The sequence below is a fragment of the Tupaia chinensis genome, unplaced genomic scaffold, assembly GCF_000334495.1.
Source record: "Tupaia chinensis unplaced genomic scaffold, TupChi_1.0 Scaffold000028_1, whole genome shotgun sequence".
Taxonomy (NCBI): Eukaryota; Metazoa; Chordata; class Mammalia; order Scandentia; family Tupaiidae; genus Tupaia; species Tupaia belangeri.
The window spans coordinates 3,273,922-3,297,354 of record NW_006159458.1 but is presented as its reverse complement, the minus strand read 5'-3'; the positions used below and the strand labels follow the sequence as shown (position 1 = coordinate 3,297,354).

The 23,433-nt window shown below is 39.2% G+C and overlaps 1 protein-coding gene across 6 annotated transcripts in view; it reads left to right on the top strand.

Annotated features, from left to right (window-relative positions):
• The window catches only part of PPFIBP1 (PPFIB scaffold protein 1), a 239,860-nt gene that overhangs the window by 176,085 nt on the left and 40,342 nt on the right, over window positions 1-23,433 (top strand). For 3 of the 6 annotated variants that reach the window (XM_027770944.1, XM_027770945.1, XM_027770943.1), the window contains 7 exons: window positions 228-341; window positions 1,740-1,871; window positions 8,765-8,857; window positions 11,693-11,807; window positions 14,658-14,690; window positions 16,898-16,959; window positions 22,368-22,443. In XM_027770944.1, the coding sequence (XP_027626745.1) occupies window positions 228-341; window positions 1,740-1,871; window positions 8,765-8,857; window positions 11,693-11,807; window positions 14,658-14,690; window positions 16,898-16,959; window positions 22,368-22,443 (625 nt within the window). Of the gene's footprint in view, window positions 1-227; window positions 342-1,739; window positions 1,872-8,764; window positions 8,858-9,148; window positions 9,242-11,692; window positions 11,808-14,657; window positions 14,691-16,897; window positions 16,960-22,367; window positions 22,444-23,433 lie in introns of all 6 variants that reach the window. The other 3 variants (XM_014587177.2, XM_014587188.2, XM_027770947.1) reach the window with 2 other exon arrangements.

Sequence of the window (23,433 nt, the reverse complement as noted above, 5' to 3'; positions counted from 1 at the left end):
AAAAGTTTATGGGGGAAAAAAAAAAAACCCTAGGCTTGGAGTTCAATCTTCTTTTTGTTTTTCTTTTTGCACCAAAATAAACTTGTACTTTAAACCCATTCTTTCCACTGATTTTCTGAAGTGCCCTCATATGAATAGTCTGATCCTTCCAGGTTTTGCTTTATTTAAAGTATGCTATGGGACCAAGATTCTTTCTAACTCATCGTAACATTTTGTTTCCACTACAGGTCAGTGTGTTAACAGACCAAGTGGACGCACAGGGAGAGAAGATTCGAGATTTGGAATTTTGTCTTGAAGAGCACAGAGAGAAGTTGAACGCCACCGAGGAAATGCTGCAGCAGGTGTGTACAGGAGCCAGCACTGAGATGGATTTTCCTGCTCAGCTCTGAGATACTGCATTTCAATGTTGTGTTCACTTTGATGCAGCGGGAAAGTTTGTGACTTACTTTGATTGGCACATTTTTTTTTTCTTTTTTTTTGGAGAGGTTTTTGCTATAGGGTGCGTGCACTCGCCAGACAGACAGAGAGAGACAGAGAGATAAAAGACAAGAAATCACCCCCCAGGGGGGATGGTCACACCGCAGTCCCTTCTCCTCCATTCTCTTCTTGGGATCTTGGGCATGCACACACACATGCCCGGTGTGAGTTTAAGCCACCGGGTCCGGGACTTGAACTGTGGTCGACGACATGGGAGTCCAGCGACATAGCCATTACGCTAACTGCTGGTCCCATAAATGTTTTCTTTTTCTTTTTCTTTTTTGGCACATTTTAAACACAAATCTAGAGCAGCAGTGGTTTTTTGGGGTTGTTTTGTTTTTGTTTTTAAGGTTTATGCCTAAGGCCACATGCAGTTGCTGGAGAGAGACTGAGACATTGAGAGGGGAAGTGAGAAATCACCCCCTGAGAGGGAATGGCTATGCCATAATCCCTTCTCCTCCATTCTCCTCCTGGGCTTTGGGACACATGAGCATGCACAGCTAGCATGATTTTCAAGTGGCCTGATGGATCAGGTCTTTGATCCACCACAGTTAGCCATGTGGGAGCCCAAAACTAACTACCATGCCACCTGCTGGCCCCATGGAGTGTAGATTATTTAAATCTTCTTTTTGTATTCATATGGCCTCAGCTCAACCAGGAACCTATATTTTCTGACTAAGGAAAAAAGATAAGCACTGTGTATGTGATCTCTGGTGTTGAGAATAGCTCATACATGCACAAACGTGCAGCACACACATGTAGGGTGCTCATACATGAGACACTGTATGTTGTGGTGGGTAGACTACACACTGGAACACAACTGTTTCGGTTTGAGTTCCTGCTCTGATATTTCTTTGCTGTCTGACATTCAGAATGTTCTTAACCTCTCTGTTCCTTAGCCTCATCACCTACTGGGTAGAAATAATACACGTTCTTAACTCATGAGATCGTTGTGAAGATCGAACTACCCACCGTATGTCAGAACAGTGCGTGGCATGTAGCGAACATATCATCAATGTGGTCATCAGGCAGAAAATGTGTATGGTTTATATGTGTGTTTATGTGTCCGCCACGGTGAACAGACACGTGTTTGGTTCTGGCAACCAAAGTAAATAATTTTTCTAAAGTGTATATATTTACTGGTAATCCCTCACTGCATCCTATACTGGATACTTAATGCTTTGCAATTATAAGTGAGACCAGTTCATCCGTGACTGTTTATAATAAAACAACTTTTGGATGTATCTCTTAAATCCTAATAGGAACTTTTGAGCAGGACATCCTTAGAAACTCAGAAGTTGGATCTGATGGCTGAGATTTCTAACTTGAAGTTAAAATTGACAGCTGTAGAGAAGGACAGATTGGATTATGAAGATAGGTTTCGAGACACAGAGGTAAGTAACACTATCTGTCTCTCTCACACACGCACACACACGCGCACATACAAGCACATGGACCCCTGCCCCCACTGAGGAAAAGTTGGAATTCTGTGGAGATGCGCTAGGGAGGTAGTTAATTACTGTATGCTCTCATTTTGCTTCCTTTTAAGAGTAATTTTAATTACACTGACTTTGTATCACTGAGTGCTGATGGCAGTTTTTCTTTTGGGACTTTTGAAATGAAATGTTATTCCTTTCATTTGCCTTTGAAATTACTTCGACTTTGAGATATTTGGATATCTATCCATCCATTCATTAATATTGGTTTTCTCAATTTTGTAAATAATGAATTTAAATACATGGTTTTACTAATAGTTACTATTTAGGCACTGATTATTTACTATATAATTGGATTTTAAAAAAATATGTATAGAAAGTATAGCATGTATAGAAAGGCTAGCAGGTGGCACGATGGTTAAGGCTTCTGGACTCCCACATGGCTGAGCATGGTTTGACTCCCAGACCTGGTGGCTTGCTTTCTCACTTTCTCTCTCTCTCTCTCCTCTCTCTCTCTCTCTGTCTCGTGAGCTCACATGCCCTATAGCAAATTAATAATAATAAATTTAAATTAAATTATTATTTTTAAAAAGATGTATAGAGGGCATACATACATTACATAATTATAAAATTACAGAGCTTTTTAGCCTTCTTACTTTTTGGTCTATTTCATAAGTAAATCATTCTAGTTAAATAAGGCTCACAAATTCAAGGTAGATTTTACAAATCGAAGTACCCATTTAAGGGACCAGCAGTTACGTAATGGCTATGTCACTGAACTCCCATGTAGTCAACCGCGGTTCGAGTCCCAGACCTGGTGGCTTAAACTCACGCCGGGCGCATGTGCGTGCAGGCCCAAGATCCCGAGAGGAGAATAGAGGGGAAGGGATTGTGGTATGGTCATCCCCCATGAGGGGTGATTTCTCACTTTCTGTCTCTCTGTCTCTCTGGCGAGCTCACACACCCCCCAAAAAAGTACCTATTTAGGTGGCTAAAAAAGCCCTTTCTTTGATTCTCCCTATTTCATTATTAATCTAGATCTTTTAGAGGTTTTTTGTTTGTTTGTTTTACGGGAGAGAACATGCACACATCCCCAAAAAAAGTACCCATTTAGGTGGCTAAAAAAGCCTCTTGTTTGATTCTCCCTTTTTCATTATTAATCTAGATCTTCTAGAGGTCTTTTGTTTGTTTGTTTTACGGGAGAGAACATGCCTATTTGAAATCCGTTCATTTGAAATGAAATATGAAGAACTGCAGAAATTCCTTCTCTCCAAGGACCATCTCCCCTTTTCTCCAAAAAAAGTACCCATTTAGGTGGCTAAAAAAGCCTCTTGTTTGATTCTCCCTTTTTCATTATTAATCTAGATCTTCTAGAGGTCTTTTGTTTGTTTGTTTTACGGGAGAGAACATGCCTATTTGAAATCCGTTCATTTGAAATGAAATATGAAGAACTGCAGAAATTCCTTCTCTCCAAGGACCATCTCCCCTTTTCTGTTTTGTCTTCTCAGTTGGAATATGGAGAGGTGTCATACAGGTCAGAAAGTCAGGATCAAGAAAGAGAGTGGAGAGGAATTTATTTCTCTCCTCTGTCTTCCTTTAAAACATTTGTATTGTGTTCACTATGTTATGATACCAGGTACATTACATGTATCATCCACTATGTAAAAGTCTTTTATAGATTAGGAGATAACGTTTAACCCCTGTGCCATTTTCAAAACTAAACCTTCTATCAAACACCCAAGTATAATGGAGAGTCTGAATCTGACTATGTATTCTGCTTCTTTAGTATGAAAAGGAAATCTCTAAGTTGGTTCATAACATATTTTCTTCCTTTCTTTTCTTTTCTTTTTTTTTTTTTTTTTTTTGCTATAGGGCACTTGTGCTCACCGGAGGGGGTAATTGGCAATGAGAAGTTACCCCCCAAGGGGATGGCCCCGCCGCAATCCCATCTCCAATCTCCTCTCACGATTTTGGGCACATTTACAGGCACTTGTGATTTTCCAGCCACCAGGTCCAGGACTCAAACTGTGAGAGTTGGCCTTGTGGGATCCCGCTGCCTTAATCTCCATGCCACCTGCTGGCCCTCATGTTGCCATCTTGGTCAGTCACCTGTCTCAGCATGTTTCTCATTTGATGAAAATTTGGGCTCTTAGAACAGGACTTAGAAAGTTTCCCAATTTCTTTAAAATTCTTGCTTTTGTGTTTTCTTTAAAAATCTGTTCTGGAGGCTTGGCAGGTGGCATGGTGGTTGAGGTGTTGGACTCCCACATGGCTGACTGTGGTTTGAGTCCTGGACCTGGCAGCTTACTTTCTCACTTTTCCCTTCTCTCACTCTATCTCTTTGGTCAAATTTAAAAAATAAATAAGAATAAAAAATAAGATTAAAAATAAATATATATATTTTGAAATCTGTTCAGACATCTTCCTTTCTGTCATTCTCTGACCTCATAGTTCTGTAAAGTAAGAGTGGACAGCATGGCGGCGAGGCTGTGTCTGCTGCAGGGAAAGAAGTTAGAGCACATGAGATAGAGGTGGCCTTCTGTAGTACACGCACAAAGTTTAAGGGAGGTTTTAACCCATAGTTTAATTTGGGTATGATATGGTAACCAAACATTGGTACTGAAATGCATTCATGTTTTATTCGTTTATTTGTTGCTTGCTTTGTAAGACCTCAGACCTATGTACATATCCCTTGAATTTGTCTGCATTTTCTATCAAACTTCTTTTCCCACTGCTTCCTTACTTTACTCCTACATTCCCAATCATATGCCAAGGGATCTTGTCATCAAACTTCCAGTAAACATAATCCCTAATCATAATCCCTTTTCTAGTAAGTATTTAACACTGCTGGTAAAATACAGTATGCATATACCTGGAGATTCTAGAATGTCTGATAAACTTTGCTATCTAATATTTGAAAATAACTAAAATCATCTAAAGGGGCCAGCAGGTGGTGTGGTGGTGAAGGCCCTGGACTCACACATGGTCGAGTACTGGACTTGGTGGCTTGCTTTCTTTATTTCCCTTTCTCTCTGTCTCTTTGTGTTCAAAATTTTTTAAATAATAAGGATAAATAAAATTAAATAAAATTCTTTAAAAATATAGCTTTTAAGATTAAAATCGAATTGAGAAAATTAAAGCTCATGTCCCTATTGTTATGCCCTTAATAAAAACAAGTTTTTTCTGTCTATTCCACGAATCAAAAATCTTTAAACTTTATATTAGAATTTTAGACTATTTGGATATTGACTTCTAAGAAAATATTGCATTGGGGAAGAAGTATTGGTATTTTCAAAAGATTTTCAACAGAAAAAAAAAAAAAAAAGGAAGAAAGTCTTTAAGCCTTGGCAGATTCAGGACTTAGTTGTCTCAAGAATTGTTGATGGGAGGTTGTTAGCATTGCTCAACAGTGCCCCCTACTGGTAGGAGCACAAATGTCAGAAAATGAGTTCAGAAGGGGTTCTGATAATTTGTCTGAAAGGGAAAAGAGGTAACCTAGATTTTCTTTTTTAAGAGGACTGAATTTATGATAAGAAATTGATTGACTTGTATCCTGTTTTTTAAAGTTTCATATTAAGAAGGTATTTCCAGATCTTTCGGCTAGAGTTACCTTCGACAATTTGACTTTTTTCAGGTTGGAAATTTAGATCATAATTAAGCATTTCCACAAAAGATATTGTGTAGGTCTTTTTTTTTTTTAAAAGAAAAACTATCCTGATTTATAATTCCATTTTCTTCCATTGTTTCTTCTTTCTTACAAATTGCTGTTCTTTCTAAAGGGAGTTGTAAAATACAACAATACCAGATAGGAATCCAAAGCTTTTTCTTAATAATTAGAGAGTGGGAAAATATATAATTTAAAATATACCAGATTAATGAAGGAAGATCACTAAAGACCCATATTGTATAAGGGGAATTCATTTAAATAAGTGGGAGAAACTGATTTTTTTTCTTAGAACTTGAGTTCTGAACTTGTTGATAAGGAATCACAGAAACATTGAATGACATCAAACAGTTTGATTAATAGATCTCATTCACAGAAGGAGAAAATAGATTTCCTCTTATCGAAATACTGTAAGTATTATAGTTGTCAGTAATATCATTTAAAACTGATAATCCGAGTGATTTAATTCCTAACATTGTTTTTAGAAACATGAGTGAAAAATACTAAACAGATAAATGAAAGTATTAATTTATAAATTATATCTTAACTCTCATCTACTATTTGAGACCAAGATGGCAAAATAAGTAAAAGTTTACCTAAGAAAGAATCTGTTTCATATCAGCCAGAAGACTGCTTTTTACTTTACACACTTTATTATTTAATTTTTTTTTAATTTTTACTTTTATTTTTCTATGGGGTGTACGCACTACTAGAGAGAGACAGGGGGTTGGGAAGTGAAAAAAATTACCCCCTGGCGGGGATGTCCACACTGCAGTCCTTTATTTTGGGATTTTGGGCATGCACACACATGCTCAGTATGATTTTCAGGCCGCTGGGTCTGGGACTTGAACCACATAGTTGACCATGTGGGATCCAGAGACCTTAACCTCCACACCACCTACTGGCCCCCCTTCAGGACTTTCTTGAAGGTAAATGTATGCAGCAGTTGACTATATTAAGAGACCAGTTTCAAAGCCTGTGAGGGGGATGGCAGGTGGCATGGTGGTTAAGGTGCTAGACTCTCACATAGCCAAATGTGGTTTAAGTCCCAGACCTGGTAGTTTGCTTTCTCACTTTCTCTCCATCTCTCCCTGGTCAAATTAAAAATAAATGAATGAATGAATAAAATTAAATACTTCTTTAAAAAATAATAAAAGCCTATGAGTTTACTAGGAAATATATTCACTATAGTACCCCTTTTCCCAGCCTTCATGACCTTAGAGCATTACCCTTGGAAGGTTAGAGTAACCCCTATTTAACAAAGCTTTATTTCTTATAACATTATTCTATGTGTTTCTTTTGTCTTTCTGGTATAATTCTGTTCTATAGTCTATGAATTCATGGCCCAGAAATAAAAAGAGGAGTGTTTTATAAAAAAAGGAGTGCAAAAACACTTACTATTTATTAGGGGGGTCTTCATGGCTTATAGTAAGAAACAACTGTCTCCTTAGTAGACTGTTTGAGCTTCTCTTTTGGAGGTGCTTGTATCCCCAATTTCCTTTTCCAAGTCTCTGGGCTCTGGACCACTGCTTCTCAGAATGTGCAGAGAAGTTATATAATAACATCAATATTATTAAAAGTGGCAACAGAAATAGTGTCGAATTGTATTGTATTTTGAAAGCATTAGGATTGCTTTTTTTAATGTTCCAAATAAAAGTTATGAACTATAGGGCTATCATCTTTAAGTTGAGAGTTTTTGACGTAAAGGGTTTTCATTTCATTCTATTCTCTCATGTTGAGTTGGTGAATGATCTGTATTTTTGTAGACAAAAGAAGGAATTACTAGGTTGTTGGGAAAGTCGGGGTGTATTTTTCTATGCAAAATATCTTAATAAATACTATAGATCACAGGAAGGACCCTAAAGGTAAATGACTTTACTAAAGTTTTTTATTTTTTGAAAGGTAGAGTTCTATAATTGTTTTTAGTCTAAAAATATCAAACAAATAATAGTCATAATTTAAGCTTTTTTTTTTGTTTTTGGCCATAGGGCATGTGTACTCACTAGATGGAAACAGAGAGAGAGAAAGTGAGAAATCACTCCCCCATCCCAATCCCTTCTCCTCCAGTCTCTTTTCAGGATTTTTTGGGCAGGTATGCACACAGGCCCAGTGTGATTTTCAAGCTACCGGGTCCAGGACTCAAACTGCAGTTGGCCATATGGGAGTCCAGCTCATCAGTCACCACACACCTGCTGGCCCCTAAGCTACGTTTCTTTTATTCTCATAAGCCCTGCACTTTAGAGCAGAGGCATTGCATCTTTAAAGCTATGTGTGTGTTTGTGCTACAGGGTGTATGTACTCACCAGAGAGAGACAAAGAGAGCAAGAAGAGAAAGCACTCCCAATGGGGAATCGTCATGCTACAATCTCTTCTCCTCCATCTCTCCCTCCTTTCAGGATATGGGGCATGCGTGCACATGCACCTGGCGTTCCTCAAGCTTCCCAGTCCAGGACTCAAACCACAGGGTCAGCCATGTGGGATTCAGCCGACTTAACCACAAGGTCACGTAGCTGGCCCTAAAGTACTGTTTTATTGTTGAGAGAGATTTATAGGGCTATAAATTTATAAATCTACATGCTGTAAGGCACATGTGCTCACCAGAGGGATAGACAGAAGCCAAGAAATCACACACACACACACACACACACACACACACACACACACACCAGGGGGATGGCCACACCTCAGTCTATTTCTCCTTCATTCTCCTCTTAGGATATTAGGTGAGAACACACATACCCAGTGTGAGTTTCAAACCAACAGATCCAGGACTTGAACTGTGGTAGTCCAGCATCTTAACCACTATGCCACCTGAGGGCCCCTAAACCACTTTTAAATGGGAAAATGTTTTGACTTTTCAAGACTATTTATTTTTTATTATTCAGTTTTGCAATAGGGCATATGCACTTACCAGGGAATGAAGGAAAGTGAGAAAGAAAGCCACCAAGTCCAGGACTCGAACCATGTTCTGCCATGTGGGAGTCCAGCGCCTTATCCACCATACCATCTGCTGGCCCCCATGTTTTGATTCTTAAGGAGACATATCTATTCTGTTCATTTGATCTAATTCATATAACTTTAATTCTAGGAACTGTCGATATCCTGTAATTTCCAAGATGCTATTTTGTGTAGGTACCTAACGGCATTACTGTTTACCTAACGTATTTCCTTATTTCTTTTTGAATAGGGGCTAATGCAGGAAATCAATGATTTGAGGTTGAAAATCAGTGAAATGGAGAGTGAAAGACTTCAGTATGAAAAAAAGCTTAAGTCAACCAAAGTAAGTTTTCTCACCTTAAACAAATGGCTCTATTACTAATCTATGACCAATAATATAAATGTTTCCTATTTAGCATATGATAAAGAAGATACTTTGTATATGAATAAAGTTTTTCCCTAAGCTGGGAACTTTGAATGTAACACTGTTGTAAATAAAAAACAAAGCTAACTGATCTGACAGACCATATCCTGCCATTTCTAACCTCTTTCATAAACTGATACTATTTTCTTGGTTACTTAGCTTGTCTTTTTCTATCTATAGTTTTCTTTCACAACTCTGTCTCTCTACCAGTCTTTAATGGCCAAACTTTCTAGCATGAAAATCAAGGTGGGTCAGATGCAGTATGAAAAGCAGCGGATGGAGCAAAAATGGGAGTCACTGAAGGTGTAGTAGCCGTTGGGTAATGGGATCCGTGGCCTGTGGCTTTCTGGATTGTGTCGTCTTGCTGTGATGGTGTTTTTGGTGGTGTGTGCATTCATTTTGTGTGTGTTGCCTGTTTATTCAAAATACATTTAAAGCTGTATGAAGGAACATTGTGGTTCCTAGTATTGTTTTCAGAAATCTTTGAAATAATCAGTGAAAAATAATAAACAGATATAATGACAGTATTACTTTATAAACTAAATCTAACTCTCTTAGGCTGTCTGAGACCCAAGCATGATACAATCATTAATTGTTAAGATTAATCTGTGACATGGAGACCAGCAGGTGGTGTGGTGATTAAGGCAGTGGACACTCCCATATGGCAAACTATGGTTCAAGTCCTGAACCTGGCAGTTTGCTTTCTCACTTTCCCTCTCTCTCTTTCTGTGTGTGTTTTTCTCTGGTCAAATTAAAGTAAATGAATGAATAAGTTAAATAAAAAAAAATTTCAAACATTAAAAAAAAAAAGATTTACCTGTGACAGAATTCCGTTTCATGTCAAAACAGGAAAAACTGCTTTCCCCTCTCTGGGTTTTCTTAAAGACAAAAGTATATAGCAGTTAATGTATCATGGCAGTGAACAGAATTACTGCTTAGAAGCAGCACAGAGAGAATAAGGCAGCATTTCTTTAAATTTTATTTATTTATAATTAGTAGTAATAGCATTATTTAAGTTTGCTATAGGGCATAGGTGCTCACCAGAGGCAGGAAGGAGGGCAGAGTGAGAAAACAAGCCACCAGGTATGGGACTCGAATCACGGTTGGCCATGTGGGAGTCCAGCACCCTAACCACCACGCCAACTGCTGAGCGCCAGGGCAACATTTTTTTTTTTCCATAGCTATGGAAAATATCTTATTCTTGGTGTTCACTCCTACCATAAATCAAAACTACAAGACCAACTTCCTGGCTTCATAGGAGGGCAGTGTCTATTCATGTAATAAATACCTTTAGAGGGCCAGTCCCATGGCCTAGTGATTAAAGCAGCTAGATCTCACTTGACCGACCATGCAGTTTGAATCTTGGCCCTGGTGGCTTGGAAGACACACCAGATGTGTGCTTATGTTTATGTGCCTAAGATCCTGACAGAGTGGAGCAATAGAAGAGAAGGGATTGCAGCATGACCACGCCCTACTGGAATGTGCATACTCACGCTCTCTCTCCTCTAGCCAGGGGATGCTCCTTTTAACAGGTTGCAAACATAAAAATAGGAAATGCATATCTTGAGCAACTCTGAAAATAAAATGTAATATCAAATATGAAGCTGTAATTATTAGCATTGGATAACTCTATTTCCTGTATTTAACCAGCAAAATGTAAATTTAGCTGATTCATTACCGAATAAAACGCAAGGTTAAAACAGTAAATAAATAAAACAGTGGACATGGAGTCTTTAATAGTTATGTAGTTTAAAAAAAAAAAAAAAGAGGACCTAAAATAGCTGGTGTTTTTCCTTTTGTCTGGTTTGGTTTGGTTTTGAAATTTTGCTATAGAGCATGTGTGCTCCTTGGAGGGAGACAGAGAGAAAGTGGGAAAGCACCCGCCAAGGGGATGGCCACGCTGCAACCCCGTCTCCTCTGTTTCTTCTCCAGGTTTTGGGTGCACCTGGCATGTTGGTCAAGCCACCGGTCTGGGACTTGAACCATGCAGTTGGCGTTTCTAGCCGGCATCTTAACCACCACCTGGCTGGCCCCTGTTTTCTAAGTGTATTTTTTCCACCTTTGCAGGAGATTCAGGCCTTTTACTTAGTGATGACAATGAATGGTTTAGTCCCATGATTTGGCTAAATATGTCCACAGCTTGCTCCCTGACCCACTAAGCTCTACGCTTGCCCAGGAAGCATGAGTACAGTCTCGAAATGCTGAGGAGATGGCCAGCAGATCTTTTCCCATTTGCATCGTAGCTTGCTTTTTATTATATTACCTGCATAGTCTGATGATCTTCTCCAGCTATCTTGGTCAGAGTTTTGCAATGTAACATAAAAGTTGACCCTTAAGACTTTTCTAGCCCTAATTATTCTTTAAAATATGTCTTTTAAATTCTCACACACACATACACAAAAAACTTACAACAATTATACAGTAATTATTATAAATTAGATTTATAATGAGACTTCAAAAGATTTGTGGGAAAATGGAATTAAAATACACATTTATTCTGGTACAAAAAATTTGAAATCCGTGTGTTTTTTCATTATACTTTTCCATGAACTTTTTGAAGACCCTCCCTCCTGTATTAATAGCTTTGCTTCCTGCTTATCATTGCCATCATCTCATTTCCACTGTTTGTGTCTAAATTCTTGTAGATTTTTGTGTCTTTTGCTTGATATAATTATTGATTTGGAGAGTTAATATCCCCTCTGAACATTCTTTCAGTCATAATGTACTATTTTAAAATGAATGTTTGATTTGTAGGATGAACTAGCATCTTTAAAAGAACAACTGGAAGAGAAAGAAGCTGAAGTAAAAAGACTGCAAGAAAAACTGGTTGGCAAGATGAAAGGAGAAGGGATTGAGATTCTTGATAGAGGTAAGACTATATATGTAATGTTTGTTGTCTTACATTGTTAAAATCCCCTAAAACCTAGGGGAGCAACTGAGTCAATGTGTAATTTTAGCAGCAAATAAAGTTAGCAGAAATCATATAAATAGGCTCAGGACCCAAAAGGACTCTCTAAGATCCTTTACTGTGATTGGGAATGTTAACTTCCTCTTCAGCAACTAGAAAAGAGCAATTCTGTACCTTACTGAATGTTCATTTTAGATTACCAAATTGTAACTTCTCTTTCTGAAATTTTAATTGTTCAGATGGATGTAAAAAGAATTAAAAGGAATCGTTACTACATCCTAAGTTTTGTTTCCCTCAGCACCGAATTTGAGACAAGATAAAGTAAGGGTTTAGAAACCTTTCCTTCCTGAGAGAAGAGAGGAATGGCTCTGTCTTTGGAAAAGTCATGACAATTTCTGACAGGGTTGAGCCCTCAACCTTTTAGTAGAAAGCAAAAGTAGGCTAACTCTGTTTTTGGAAAAATGCATGATCATCTGTTTTTTCATAACTAAGGAGTTTGTTCTGAGTATTATGTAGACTAATCTCTAATGTGTATTTTAGACGTGGTAGAAAATAACTTGCATAAGATGTGTGTCTTTAGAAATTGTATTTTGAAATACTTGTGTAACACCCAACAATGCCAAGTCAAATTTAACCTTTCTTTGTGGTTACAAATGATGACTGTGACACTCTAAGATACCCAAGCACCACTGACTCATTAGAAACACAACAGGGCCAGGTAGTGGCATGGTGGTTAGTGCTTGGATCCCACATGGCCAACCACACATTTGAGTCTCGTACCCTGCAGCCTGAGAAATAACACCAAGTCACTGTGCAAGTGTGCCCCAGATCCCCCCAAAGTGAGGGAGACATGGAGGAGGAGGGATTGCTGTATGACCATGCCACGTAAGGGATGCTTTCTCACCTTCCCGGTCTCTATCTGTTTCTGGCTAGCACATGTGCCCTCTGGCAAATTGAAAATGAGAGAGAAAAAAAAAAAAAAAAGAAAAAGAAACAACAGATTCTAGTTAGTACATTTGGTACATTTTTTTGTTTATTATGTGAAAACCAGTAATGTTATTGTCTGTACTGTAAAATGAGGGGTTTGAATTAGATTACCTGTAAAATCTTTCTTAACTCCAGAACACCATGAATTTATTTATTTGTAGGTATTATAATTCTCTATTTAACAGAAAACTCAGCAAGCTTCAGGGAAATGGATTTTTCTGCCTTTGACAAGCAATTGTGTATTGATGTACATTTGGAAACAAATCCTGCTTGTAAGGTTTTGTGGGGAAGGGTGTTTTTTTTCTTAGTGAGGTTTTGTTTTGGTTTTTAAATTTGCTATTAGGTGCATGCACTCACCAGAAAGAAAAACAGAGAGAGAGATAGAGACAGAGAAAGTACCCCCATGCCACAGTTCCTTCTCTGTTCTCTCAGGATTTGGGGCACACAGGCACATGTGCCCAGTGTGATTTTTAAGTCACTGGGTCCGGGACTTGGACCACATGGTCAGCCATGTGGAATCCAGTTGTCTTTAACTATTATACCACCAGCTAGCTCATTTGTAGATTTTTTTTTTTTTTGGCTTTTTAAAAGAATTATTTTATTTAATTTTATTCATTCATTTTTCTTAATTTGACCAGAGAGGGACACACAGAGAAAGAAAGGGGGAAAGTGAGAGAACAAGTCACCAGGTCCAGGACTTTAACCGCAGTTGACCATGTGGAAGTGTCCAGCTCCTTAATCACCATGCCACCTGCTGACCCCCTGTTTGTAGGGTTTTAAGAATAAAATGGAATCATAAGACTTATGGGCTAGAGAATATATTATATCCAAGGACTGGAACTGCTTGTTATCAGAACAGTACGAGGTAAATCAGTGATTGAGAGCCAGTATTTAGAAACTTCATGGCAGTCTGCTATTAGGACATCCATTAGCTAATCATCAGTGAACCCATCTCGCAGAAAAGGAGGAGCAAGAGCTAGACCATTCCAGTGCTGTTAACCTTGAATGGGTGCAACAGAACGAGCATGTCATATCTGCCCGTCCCTTTTTTGCGGTTTTGCTTGCCCAGGTTTTCAGTTGCCACAGCCCAATGCAGTTCAAAAACAGACAATATAGTACAGTAAGATATTTTGCAAGGCATGCACGTCACATGATATGTTGTTATAATTGTTCTTTTCTATGAAGTTACCATTAATCTCTTAATTATAAATTTTAACTTATAATTTAAATTTTATCGTAGGTATGTATTGAGCCATCAGGAAAGTCATGATGCATTTTTCCTATATTTTTCGTCCCAATGTATAGAGAAAATAATTCAGCATATACAGGGTTTGGTACCATGTGCAGTTTCAGCATCCATGGGAGTTTAGGAACATACTCCTGCAGATGTGGAGGAACCCCTGTGGTCACGATAAGGTGGACCATGTATGAAACTGTGACAGAAATGTAAATATGACCAAAGCACCATTTGTTTTTAATCACAAATAGTATGAAAAGTGCCTGTACTTATGAGGCTTGTTTTAATACAAGAAAATCAAGTTTCGGGAGGATAAAGTCACAGAGGTAGTAATGTGAATTTAGGTCTTCTGATTAATCGTGGTACCTTCTCTGTCCTCACACAGAGCATTAGCTGTTAGACTAGCAGTCTTAAAATTCCAAAATAGTGCTTACTATTCAGTTTTCTTGAAGTTAGAGTCCATTTATTTTGGACAAAAAGAGACCAAATAGCACTGCTTTAGAGATATTTATTTATTTATTTATTTATTTATTTATTTATTGTTGTAATGTTTGCTAACTTCTGACTCAATGGGTTTTCCTGCACAGATGAAAATTTTAAAAAGAAGCTCAAAGAAAAAAGTAAGGTTTTTGGTGTATTTCCATCAGCCTCTACATTCACCAAAAATACTACTTGAACTGTTCTTTGCATGTGTTTTAAAACATTTCTCTTACCAAAGACATAAAGTTGCTTCATCGATAAGCCCTCCATTTCTTCAGCGTGCACAGAATAGAGGATAAACAGAGAGACAATAAAAACAAGGGGTAAAAGATCATTTTGCAAATTTTGTCTGATTTAGCCCCTTTGCTCGATGGAATACAACAGAAAGGCCAAAAGGGTGGTGACAAAAAACGTTTCTTCTGTGGTCTAGATGATAGAGAGTCAGAGGAGGAAATAACATTGGTATTTCTACAAACCTACTGTTTTTAAGGTTCATCACGGTTGAAGCATCATTTCGAAGTTTGCTTTTGCTTTCCAGTGTTCTGAAGCTCACTTTCACTGAGCTCTGCATTGCAGGCTTCTGTGAATGTGTCCGCTTGGTGTTACAAACGAGAGTGTACCCAGGCTCCGTAATGGAGCAACAGAAAGAGAAATCCTTTATTATCTTTTTTTTATTTTTAAAGAGATTTTTGCTATACAGTGTGTGAGCTTGCCAGAAAGACAGAGAGAGACAGAAAGACAGAAAGCAAGAAATCACCCCCCAGGAGAGATGGCCACACTGCAATCCCTTCTCCACCATTCTCCTATTGGGATCTTGGGCACATATGCACACACACCCAGCATGAGTTTAAGCCACTGGGTCCGGGCCTCAAATCCCGGTTGACTACATGGGAGTCCAGCGACCTAGCCATTATGTCGACTGCTGGTTCTAATCCTTTATTACCTTATTTAATGCAACAGAAAGATAAATCCTTAATGGACCCTTTCCCCTAGACTTTGAATTACGAAGTTGAAAAAATTTGCCTTTGGTGGGGGGAAGTGAGAGAAAGACCACCCCTATAAGATATAGCTTAATAAAAAATGTTATGTCAGCACTGAATGTTGCACAACTATATTTTAAAATTAAGTAGCATTATTTTCTTTTCTCAGAAGCAAGTAACTTTAGCTGCTTTTCAGTATTTTTGTGTTCCAGTATTCAGTTTGTGGTTTCACTTTGGCTGACTTTTTATCCTTAAACTTTTTGGAATTGTTCTTTAAGTTTATTTCTTTTTCAATGAGTGAGAAAGAGAGAGAGAGAGAGATAGCAAGAGATAGCACCCCTAACAGGGTCTTTTACATTGTAGTCCGTGCTCAGCCTTAGTCAGCCCGGGAACCCAGGCACACGCGTACTGAGTGTACGCAGGGATGTGTCCAGACACAACCCCTGAACCTTCTCGTGGGTCAGCCTCACAGGGTATTGTGTTTTATTGCTGGGCCATTCAGCCCCCTGACTTTTTTTTTTTCCTTAAAGAATTATTCATTTTTATTATTCATTCGTTCATTTATTTATTTTAATGTGACCAGAGAGGGACAGAGAGAGAGAGAAGAAAAGTGAGATAGCAAGCCGCCAGGTCTGGAACTCGAACTGTAGTCAGCCATGTGGGGAGTCCAGTGCTCTTAACCACCACACCACCTGCTAGCCCCATCCCCTGATTTTCTTATTATTGAAGTAACATTCTTTTATATCTGAATATCACATTTTAAGGGAAATCACATACAGCTTACTTTGGCCTTTATGTCTTAGAATCTGTTTAAAAATAGTACTGGAAATGAAGTTTATAGATGAAGCAAAGTTCTTACCTTCCATGTGGAACCTACAGCCAGCTTCTTAGCATGATTTCACATGTAAACATCACACTTCATCAGGCTCTTACCATTTGCATCTCTGTCTTGGTTATAACCAAGTATCATTTTCTCTGCTTTTGCCATTGTATATACTATTCATTGCTTTGACCCACTGCTTTATAGGTTTCTTTTTTGAAAACTCCATGCTTCCAGTTGTGGTAGCACTCATACTTCATCTTTGGTATTCTCCTGAAGCTCTCGTTATTGTTCTGAGAGTGGATCGTTGACTTGTCCATACTCTTATTTTCTTTCTGGAATGACAGCTGTTCAGATGAGGTAGAAGGTATTTATCTTTCAGGGTTTTCTGAAAAGAGAATATGGGTGTTAGATTTGCCCTTTAAAAACATAGATAAATAAAATAAATTATTAACATTTGTACTGTAAAGCATTTCAATCTGAACAGTAAGTAGCTTCTCATCGCCGTCACGTATATTAACTACACTGTGATGTTCTGTGTTTTCAGATATTGAAGTACAAAAGATGAAAAAAGCTGTGGAGTCTTTGATGGCAGCAAATGAAGAAAAGGTATCCAGATGAAATTTAAATATTTATGTGGATGTTTGCCAACACTCTTTTGATCATTTTGTGCCATTTCTTGAAATAACCTCAATTGAAAGAATTTACCTAAAGCACTGGTTGCTGGGCCATTCAGCCCCCTGACTTTTTTTTTTTCCTTAAAGAATTATTCATTTTTATTATTCATTCGTTCATTTATTTATTTTAATGTGACCAGAGAGGGACAGAGAGAGAGAGAAGAAAAGTGAGATAGCAAGCCGCCAGGTCTGGAACTCGAACTGTAGTCAGCCATGTGGGGAGTCCAGTGCTCTTAACCACCACACCACCTGCTAGCCCCATCCCCTGATTTTCTTATTATTGAAGTAACATTCTTTTATATCTGAATATCACATTTTAAGGGAAATCACATACAGCTTACTTTGGCCTTTATGTCTTAGAATCTGTTTAAAAATAGTACTGGAAATGAAGTTTATAGATGAAGCAAAGTTCTTACCTTCCATGTGGAACCTACAGCCAGCTTCTTAGCATGATTTCACATGTAAACATCACACTTCATCAGGCTCTTACCATTTGCATCTCTGTCTTGGTTATAACCAAGTATCATTTTCTCTGCTTTTGCCATTGTATATACTATTCATTGCTTTGACCCACTGCTTTATAGGTTTCTTTTTTGAAAACTCCATGCTTCCAGTTGTGGTAGCACTCATACTTCATCTTTGGTATTCTCCTGAAGCTCTCGTTATTGTTCTGAGAGTGGATCGTTGACTTGTCCATACTCTTATTTTCTTTCTGGAATGACAGCTGTTCAGATGAGGTAGAAGGTATTTATCTTTCAGGGTTTTCTGAAAAGAGAATATGGGTGTTAGATTTGCCCTTTAAAAACATAGATAAATAAAATAAATTATTAACATTTGTACTGTAAAGCATTTCAATCTGAACAGTAAGTAGCTTCTCATCGCCGTCACGTATATTAACTACACTGTGATGTTCTGTGTTTTCAGATATTGAAGTACAAAAGATGAAAAAAGCTGTGGAGTCTTTGATGGCAGCAAATGAAGAAAAGGTATCCAGATGAAATTTAAATATTTATGTGGATGTTTGCCAACACTCTTTTGATCATTTTGTGCCATTTCTTGAAATAACCTCAATTGAAAGAATTTACCTAAAGCACTGGGACGCGAGGAGCGAGGGCACACACACGCTCAGTAATGGCGGCTGTAACTGTGGCTGTGCTCGTGGGAACAGGGCCCCGCGGCGGTGTGACGCCACTGAGGATCCTCACCCACTGTCCCCATGAACTTAAAAAATATTCAAGCTACCAAATCAGTACTGTAGAGTCAAATGAAAAGAGAAAGTATACATTGAATAGTACCGTCCTTCCTGCGGCCACTGGAAATGTTGAGCTAACATGTGAATTCTTTTATTTACTTTTTTTTTTTTTTTTTTAATTTCATCATGTGCGTTTGCCAGAAAGAAACAGAGAGAGACAGGGAAAGCACTCTCCAAGGGGATGGCCACACTGCAGTCCCTTCTCCTCAGTGCTCCTCTTGGGATTTTGGGCACGCATGCACATGTGCCCAGTGTGTGTTTTAAGCCCCTGGATCCAGGAAACCACAGTCACCCATGTGGGGATCCAGCTGCCTTAATCACTATGCCAGCTGCTGGCCGCCTTTTAAAAATTTCTTAAATCTTGATTTATTTTCTTAATAAATGTGTGCACATGTGAGGGAGGCAGGGGAGGGATAGGACCCTCGACAGGGTCTTTTCACACTGTGACCCTCTTTGTCCAGCCATCAAGTTTGTCCGGATTTGGGACTTGCCCTTGTACTCAGTGTTTCAGGCTATCCAGGGTCTCAAAACCCAGTTCAGTTTACTGCGGACTGCAACACCAGGCTGGGCCAGCTAACTAACATGTGAATTCTGGAGGAGATCACCTGTGACACCTTTAACTTCACGGTCACATCGATTTTCTTCTCCATACACATATTAATTTCTGCACACATCTGGGATTCTTTGCTCTTCTGAGAAGTGACATACCTGGAAACGGGCACAGGCATCACAAAATCAATTATGGGCCTGCGCTTTATTTTGGCTACACTGGCCTCATGCCGAGGGTCCCAGGGGTGCTTTTCCCCAGTTGGTTCTCTTCGTCCTCATCCAGGGCGATGGTCCTCCTGAGAGCAGGGATACCTTTGCCTTGGAAGGTGGTGTGTTTGTGTCTCAGCAACTGTCCGAATACCTAGCAGGCAACAACAAGGAGGCTCGGTTCATGTCATCAGAGCCGCTGTCCCCTTTTGTCCCTTCATGAATAAAACAAGAGGACATTTTTCCAAGAAAAAAATAATTTCAAGAAAGTAAAATCAAGAGTCTACCAAAGAACTTTGGCTTGATCTTTTTCTCTCTGAAATTTCTTTCTCTAATTCTTGCCCACTCTGTTATTCTTATCTCCTTCTTTAGTTTTCTTTTTGTTTGTTTGTCCTTTATTCCATGGAAATAAACTCATCGTCATACCCACCCACCTATGTAGAGGTTCCTTTTTGCTAATCTTTCTCCCTCTTGAATAAATAGAACAGTAATCAGCAGACTCCCCACTATGCCATGTATTTAAAAAAGAAATCACCGAAATTCGTTTTGTGTTAAGTTTCTCCCTCAAAAGGCAGTGACAACAAAACAAAACTCGCAGTGTCTAATGAGACTTAGCAGATGCTCAAACTGTGATGGGAGCACCAAGGATAGCATAACTTCCTTGGGCATTCCAGAAGGCTTCAAAAAGGACATATTTGGGGAAAAAAAAATCTGAAAAAGCACAGAAGTTGTCCACCAGGAAAATGAAGGATTCTAGGCTAAAACATGTCTCAAAACCCAGGCTTAAAACAGCCCAGTGCATGCTGGGAAAGTGCTGGCGTGAGAGACAGATGGAAAGGAGGGCACAGGGCTGACCAAGAGCTCAGTCAGATGTCAGCAGTATTGTGTGCTAGGCTCATGATTTGAGGTCTCAGCTGATAGCCCTTGGGCAATGACAGAATTAAACTGCCTTTTTAGGAAGCTAACATTGGTAGCAGAATGGGAGAGGGAAGACAGGTGAAAATCACTAAGGGATGTGTTGAAGTAGTCCACGTGAGAAATGAGGTTTAAAGTAAGGGAATGACAGTGAAGTGGTAAGGAGGGAACACATTTCAGATAATTACAGGTTGGCAAGATGTAAAGATCTAGTAATTTGAGGGACCAGCAGTTAGCATAATGGCTATGTCGCTGGACTCCTACGTAGTCGACCGCGGTTTGCGTCCCAGACACTGTGGCCAGGTGCGTGTGCGTGCGTGCCCAAGATCCTGAGAGGAGAACGGAGGTGAAGGGATTGCGGCGTGGCCATCCCCCCCGGGGTGTGATTTCTCGCTCTCTGTCTCTGTCTGGTGAGCGCACATGCCCTATAGCAAAGAAGCCTCTCCAAAATAAATAAAGTAATTAATTAAATAAGTAGCTTAATGCAAAAAAAAAAAAATCTAGGAATTTGAGAAATGAAAATAAGTTTCTCGCTTGAGTAACTGGGTGAATGATACCTCTAAGTATGAAAGAAATGCAAGCAGAGTCTCAAATACTAGAGGATAATAATAAGCCTAATTAGATCTATTCATTTTAATGTGCTCTTGGGATATTTTAAGAAATGTTTTCTTAGAAAGTTGGAACATGATTCTGAATTCTTTTTTGTTTTTGCAGAGGTTTTTGCTATAGGGCACGTGCGCTCGCCAGACATACAGAGAAAGAGAGACAGAAAGCGAGAAATCACCCCCCGGAGGGATGGTCACGCCGCAATCCCTTCTCCTCCATTCTCCTCTTGGGTTCTTGGGCTTGCGCGCACACGCGCCCGGTGTGAGTTTTAAGCCACCGGGTCCAGGACGCGAACCACGGTCGACTACATGGGAGTCCAGCAACATAGCTATTATGCTAACTGCTGGTCCCATGATTCTGAATTTTAGAATTAACATAGAACTACAGATTGGTGGAGCGTGAACCCCATCAATTTTAGAAATAGAGAATGGCGGATTGTTGGGCACTAAGATGCAACTGAGCTCTTGCTCTATGGCAAACAGCACTTGTTATTTCTCACACTTCCATGAGTTGGCGAGGTCATTCTTCTGTTCAGGCTGGCTTAGTAGATCTTGGTAATCAGCAAGCAGCTCAGAAGGGGCTGGACAATCTCGAATAAACCTTGCACATCTGCTGATTAACAGACTGGCCGGAGTTGGCCCCAGCTGGGATCATTGTCTCTTCTCTAAATCATCTCTCATCCTCTAATAGATTGAGTCTTCACAGAGTTTAAAGTTTTCTAAAGCAGCATTTCCCAACATTTTTGGTACCAGGGACTGGTTTCATGGAAGACAGGTTTTCCACGCACTGGGCTGGAGGCATGGTTTTGAGCTGATTCAAGCACATTACGTTTATTGTGCACTTTATTATTATTAGATTGTAATAATAAGGACCAGTACCTGTCTGTGGCCCAGGTGTTGGGGACCCCTGCTGTAGAGCAGCCACAATGAAGGGATGCTTTTCATTGATTCACATTTGTTGATATTCATTGACCAAAGCAAGTCACAAGGCCGGGTCCAGAATCAGTAATGGGAGGAGCTAGAAAGGTGGCTTTTATAATATATCACAGTTAAGTGCATGGGAAAAGAGAACTTTGACATTTTGTATTCCAGGGTGGGACAATTGTGGGAGTTACAGAAGTAGAATATCTACTTGGTCAAGATATTGGGAAATTAGAATATGAAAAAAAAGCTGGGCATGTTGGTGGACACATGTAGTCCCAGCTACTCAAGAGGCTGAGCCAGGAGTATGTGTTCGAGGCCAGTCTAGGCAACATAGAGACCCTATCTGTAAAATAAATTTTAGAAATAAAATACATGAAAAGAAAATGTGTACAGAGTAGTGAAAGAAGAAGCAAAGAGCGAGGAAGTCAATCCCCATAAAAATCAAGTTGCTTTTAACAGATAAGAAGTTGCTGATGACTAATTGGAGCAACATTTGATAGAGGGTTTTGAGAAAGGAAAACTAGAGGGCAATTAATGAGGACTGGTAAAGACAGAAAATGTAGATCTTGCTCTCAAGACTTGGCTTTATAAGTTAGAGAAGAGAGTAATTAACATTTTTTCTTGTTTTTGTTTTGTTTTGTATCTTATTACCTTGTTTTGTTCTTGTTTTTTAAAGATGGCAACTGAAGGATAGGATCTCTAAATTTAGAGGTACTTTTTCCATATCTCTGATGTATGTAGGAAAAGTATTCTAGATATTACCAGTTTTACTAAAGTTTAGAAATATTTTTGAGTAATGTAAATAGTTCATGTCTACTTATTCTTTGTGTCACAATTATCTTGACTGTGTTAAAATCATAGTACTAAAGATGATCATTTTATTCATAGGATCGGAAAATAGAAGATCTTCGTCAGTGCCTGAATAGGTACAAGAAAATGCAAGATATGGTAGCAGTGGCCCAAGGTAAAAAAGGTAGCATGTAGCGCAAAGATTTTTCCACTTTTACTTGGTATTTTCTTTTTTTAAGGTTTTTGCCCTAGATCACATATATTCGCAGGAGCGAGACGCAGAGAAAAAGTGACAAATTACCCTCCAGAGGGGATGGCCATGCTACAATACCTTCTCCTCCATTCTTACAGGATTTAGGGCATGTGTTCACACATGCCCAAAGTGATGTTCACACCACTGTGTCTAGAACTCAGTGTTCGGCTATTTGGGAATCCAGCCCCTTAACTACCATCCCACCATTTGCTGGTCCCACTGTACTTGACTTGAATGATTGACCTTAGTATCTTTCATGGATCATATCCATTGTCTCAGATCAGGTTAATTTATTTATTTTCTCTCCTTTTTTATAGAGTGCCATAGACTACGTGCACTCACCACACATGGGGTGGAGGGGAGGAGGAAAGTGAGAAATCACCTCGCAATGGAGATGGGGGGGTGCAGCAATCCTTTCTTGGGGTTTTGGGCATGCATAGACACATACCCGATGTGATTTTCAAGCCACTGCGCCAGGACTTGAATGGTACAGTGGGCCATGGTGGAACCCAGCTGCCTTAACCTCTGCTCTATCTGCTGGCCCCAGGTTCATTCATTAACAGTATTATTAGGCCAAACTGTTTTCCGACAGAATACAGGCAGATGAGTGAGTATACTGTGGATTAGTTGATCAAGAGAACCATCTTTTTGGGGACCAGCAGGTGGCGTAATGGTTACATTGCTGGACGTGCATGTCCAAGATTCCGAGAGAAAAATGGAGAAGAGATTATGACATGGCCATCTCCAAGGCAGGGAGGAGGGTTAGGGAGTGGGGGTGATTTCTCGCTTTCTGTCTCTGTTTCTCTGGAGAGTGCATGTGCCCCATAGCAAAAATCTCTTAAAAAAAAAAAAAGAAAAAGACATGGTACCAGCAGATGGTGTAATGACTGTGTCACTAGACTCCCATGTAGT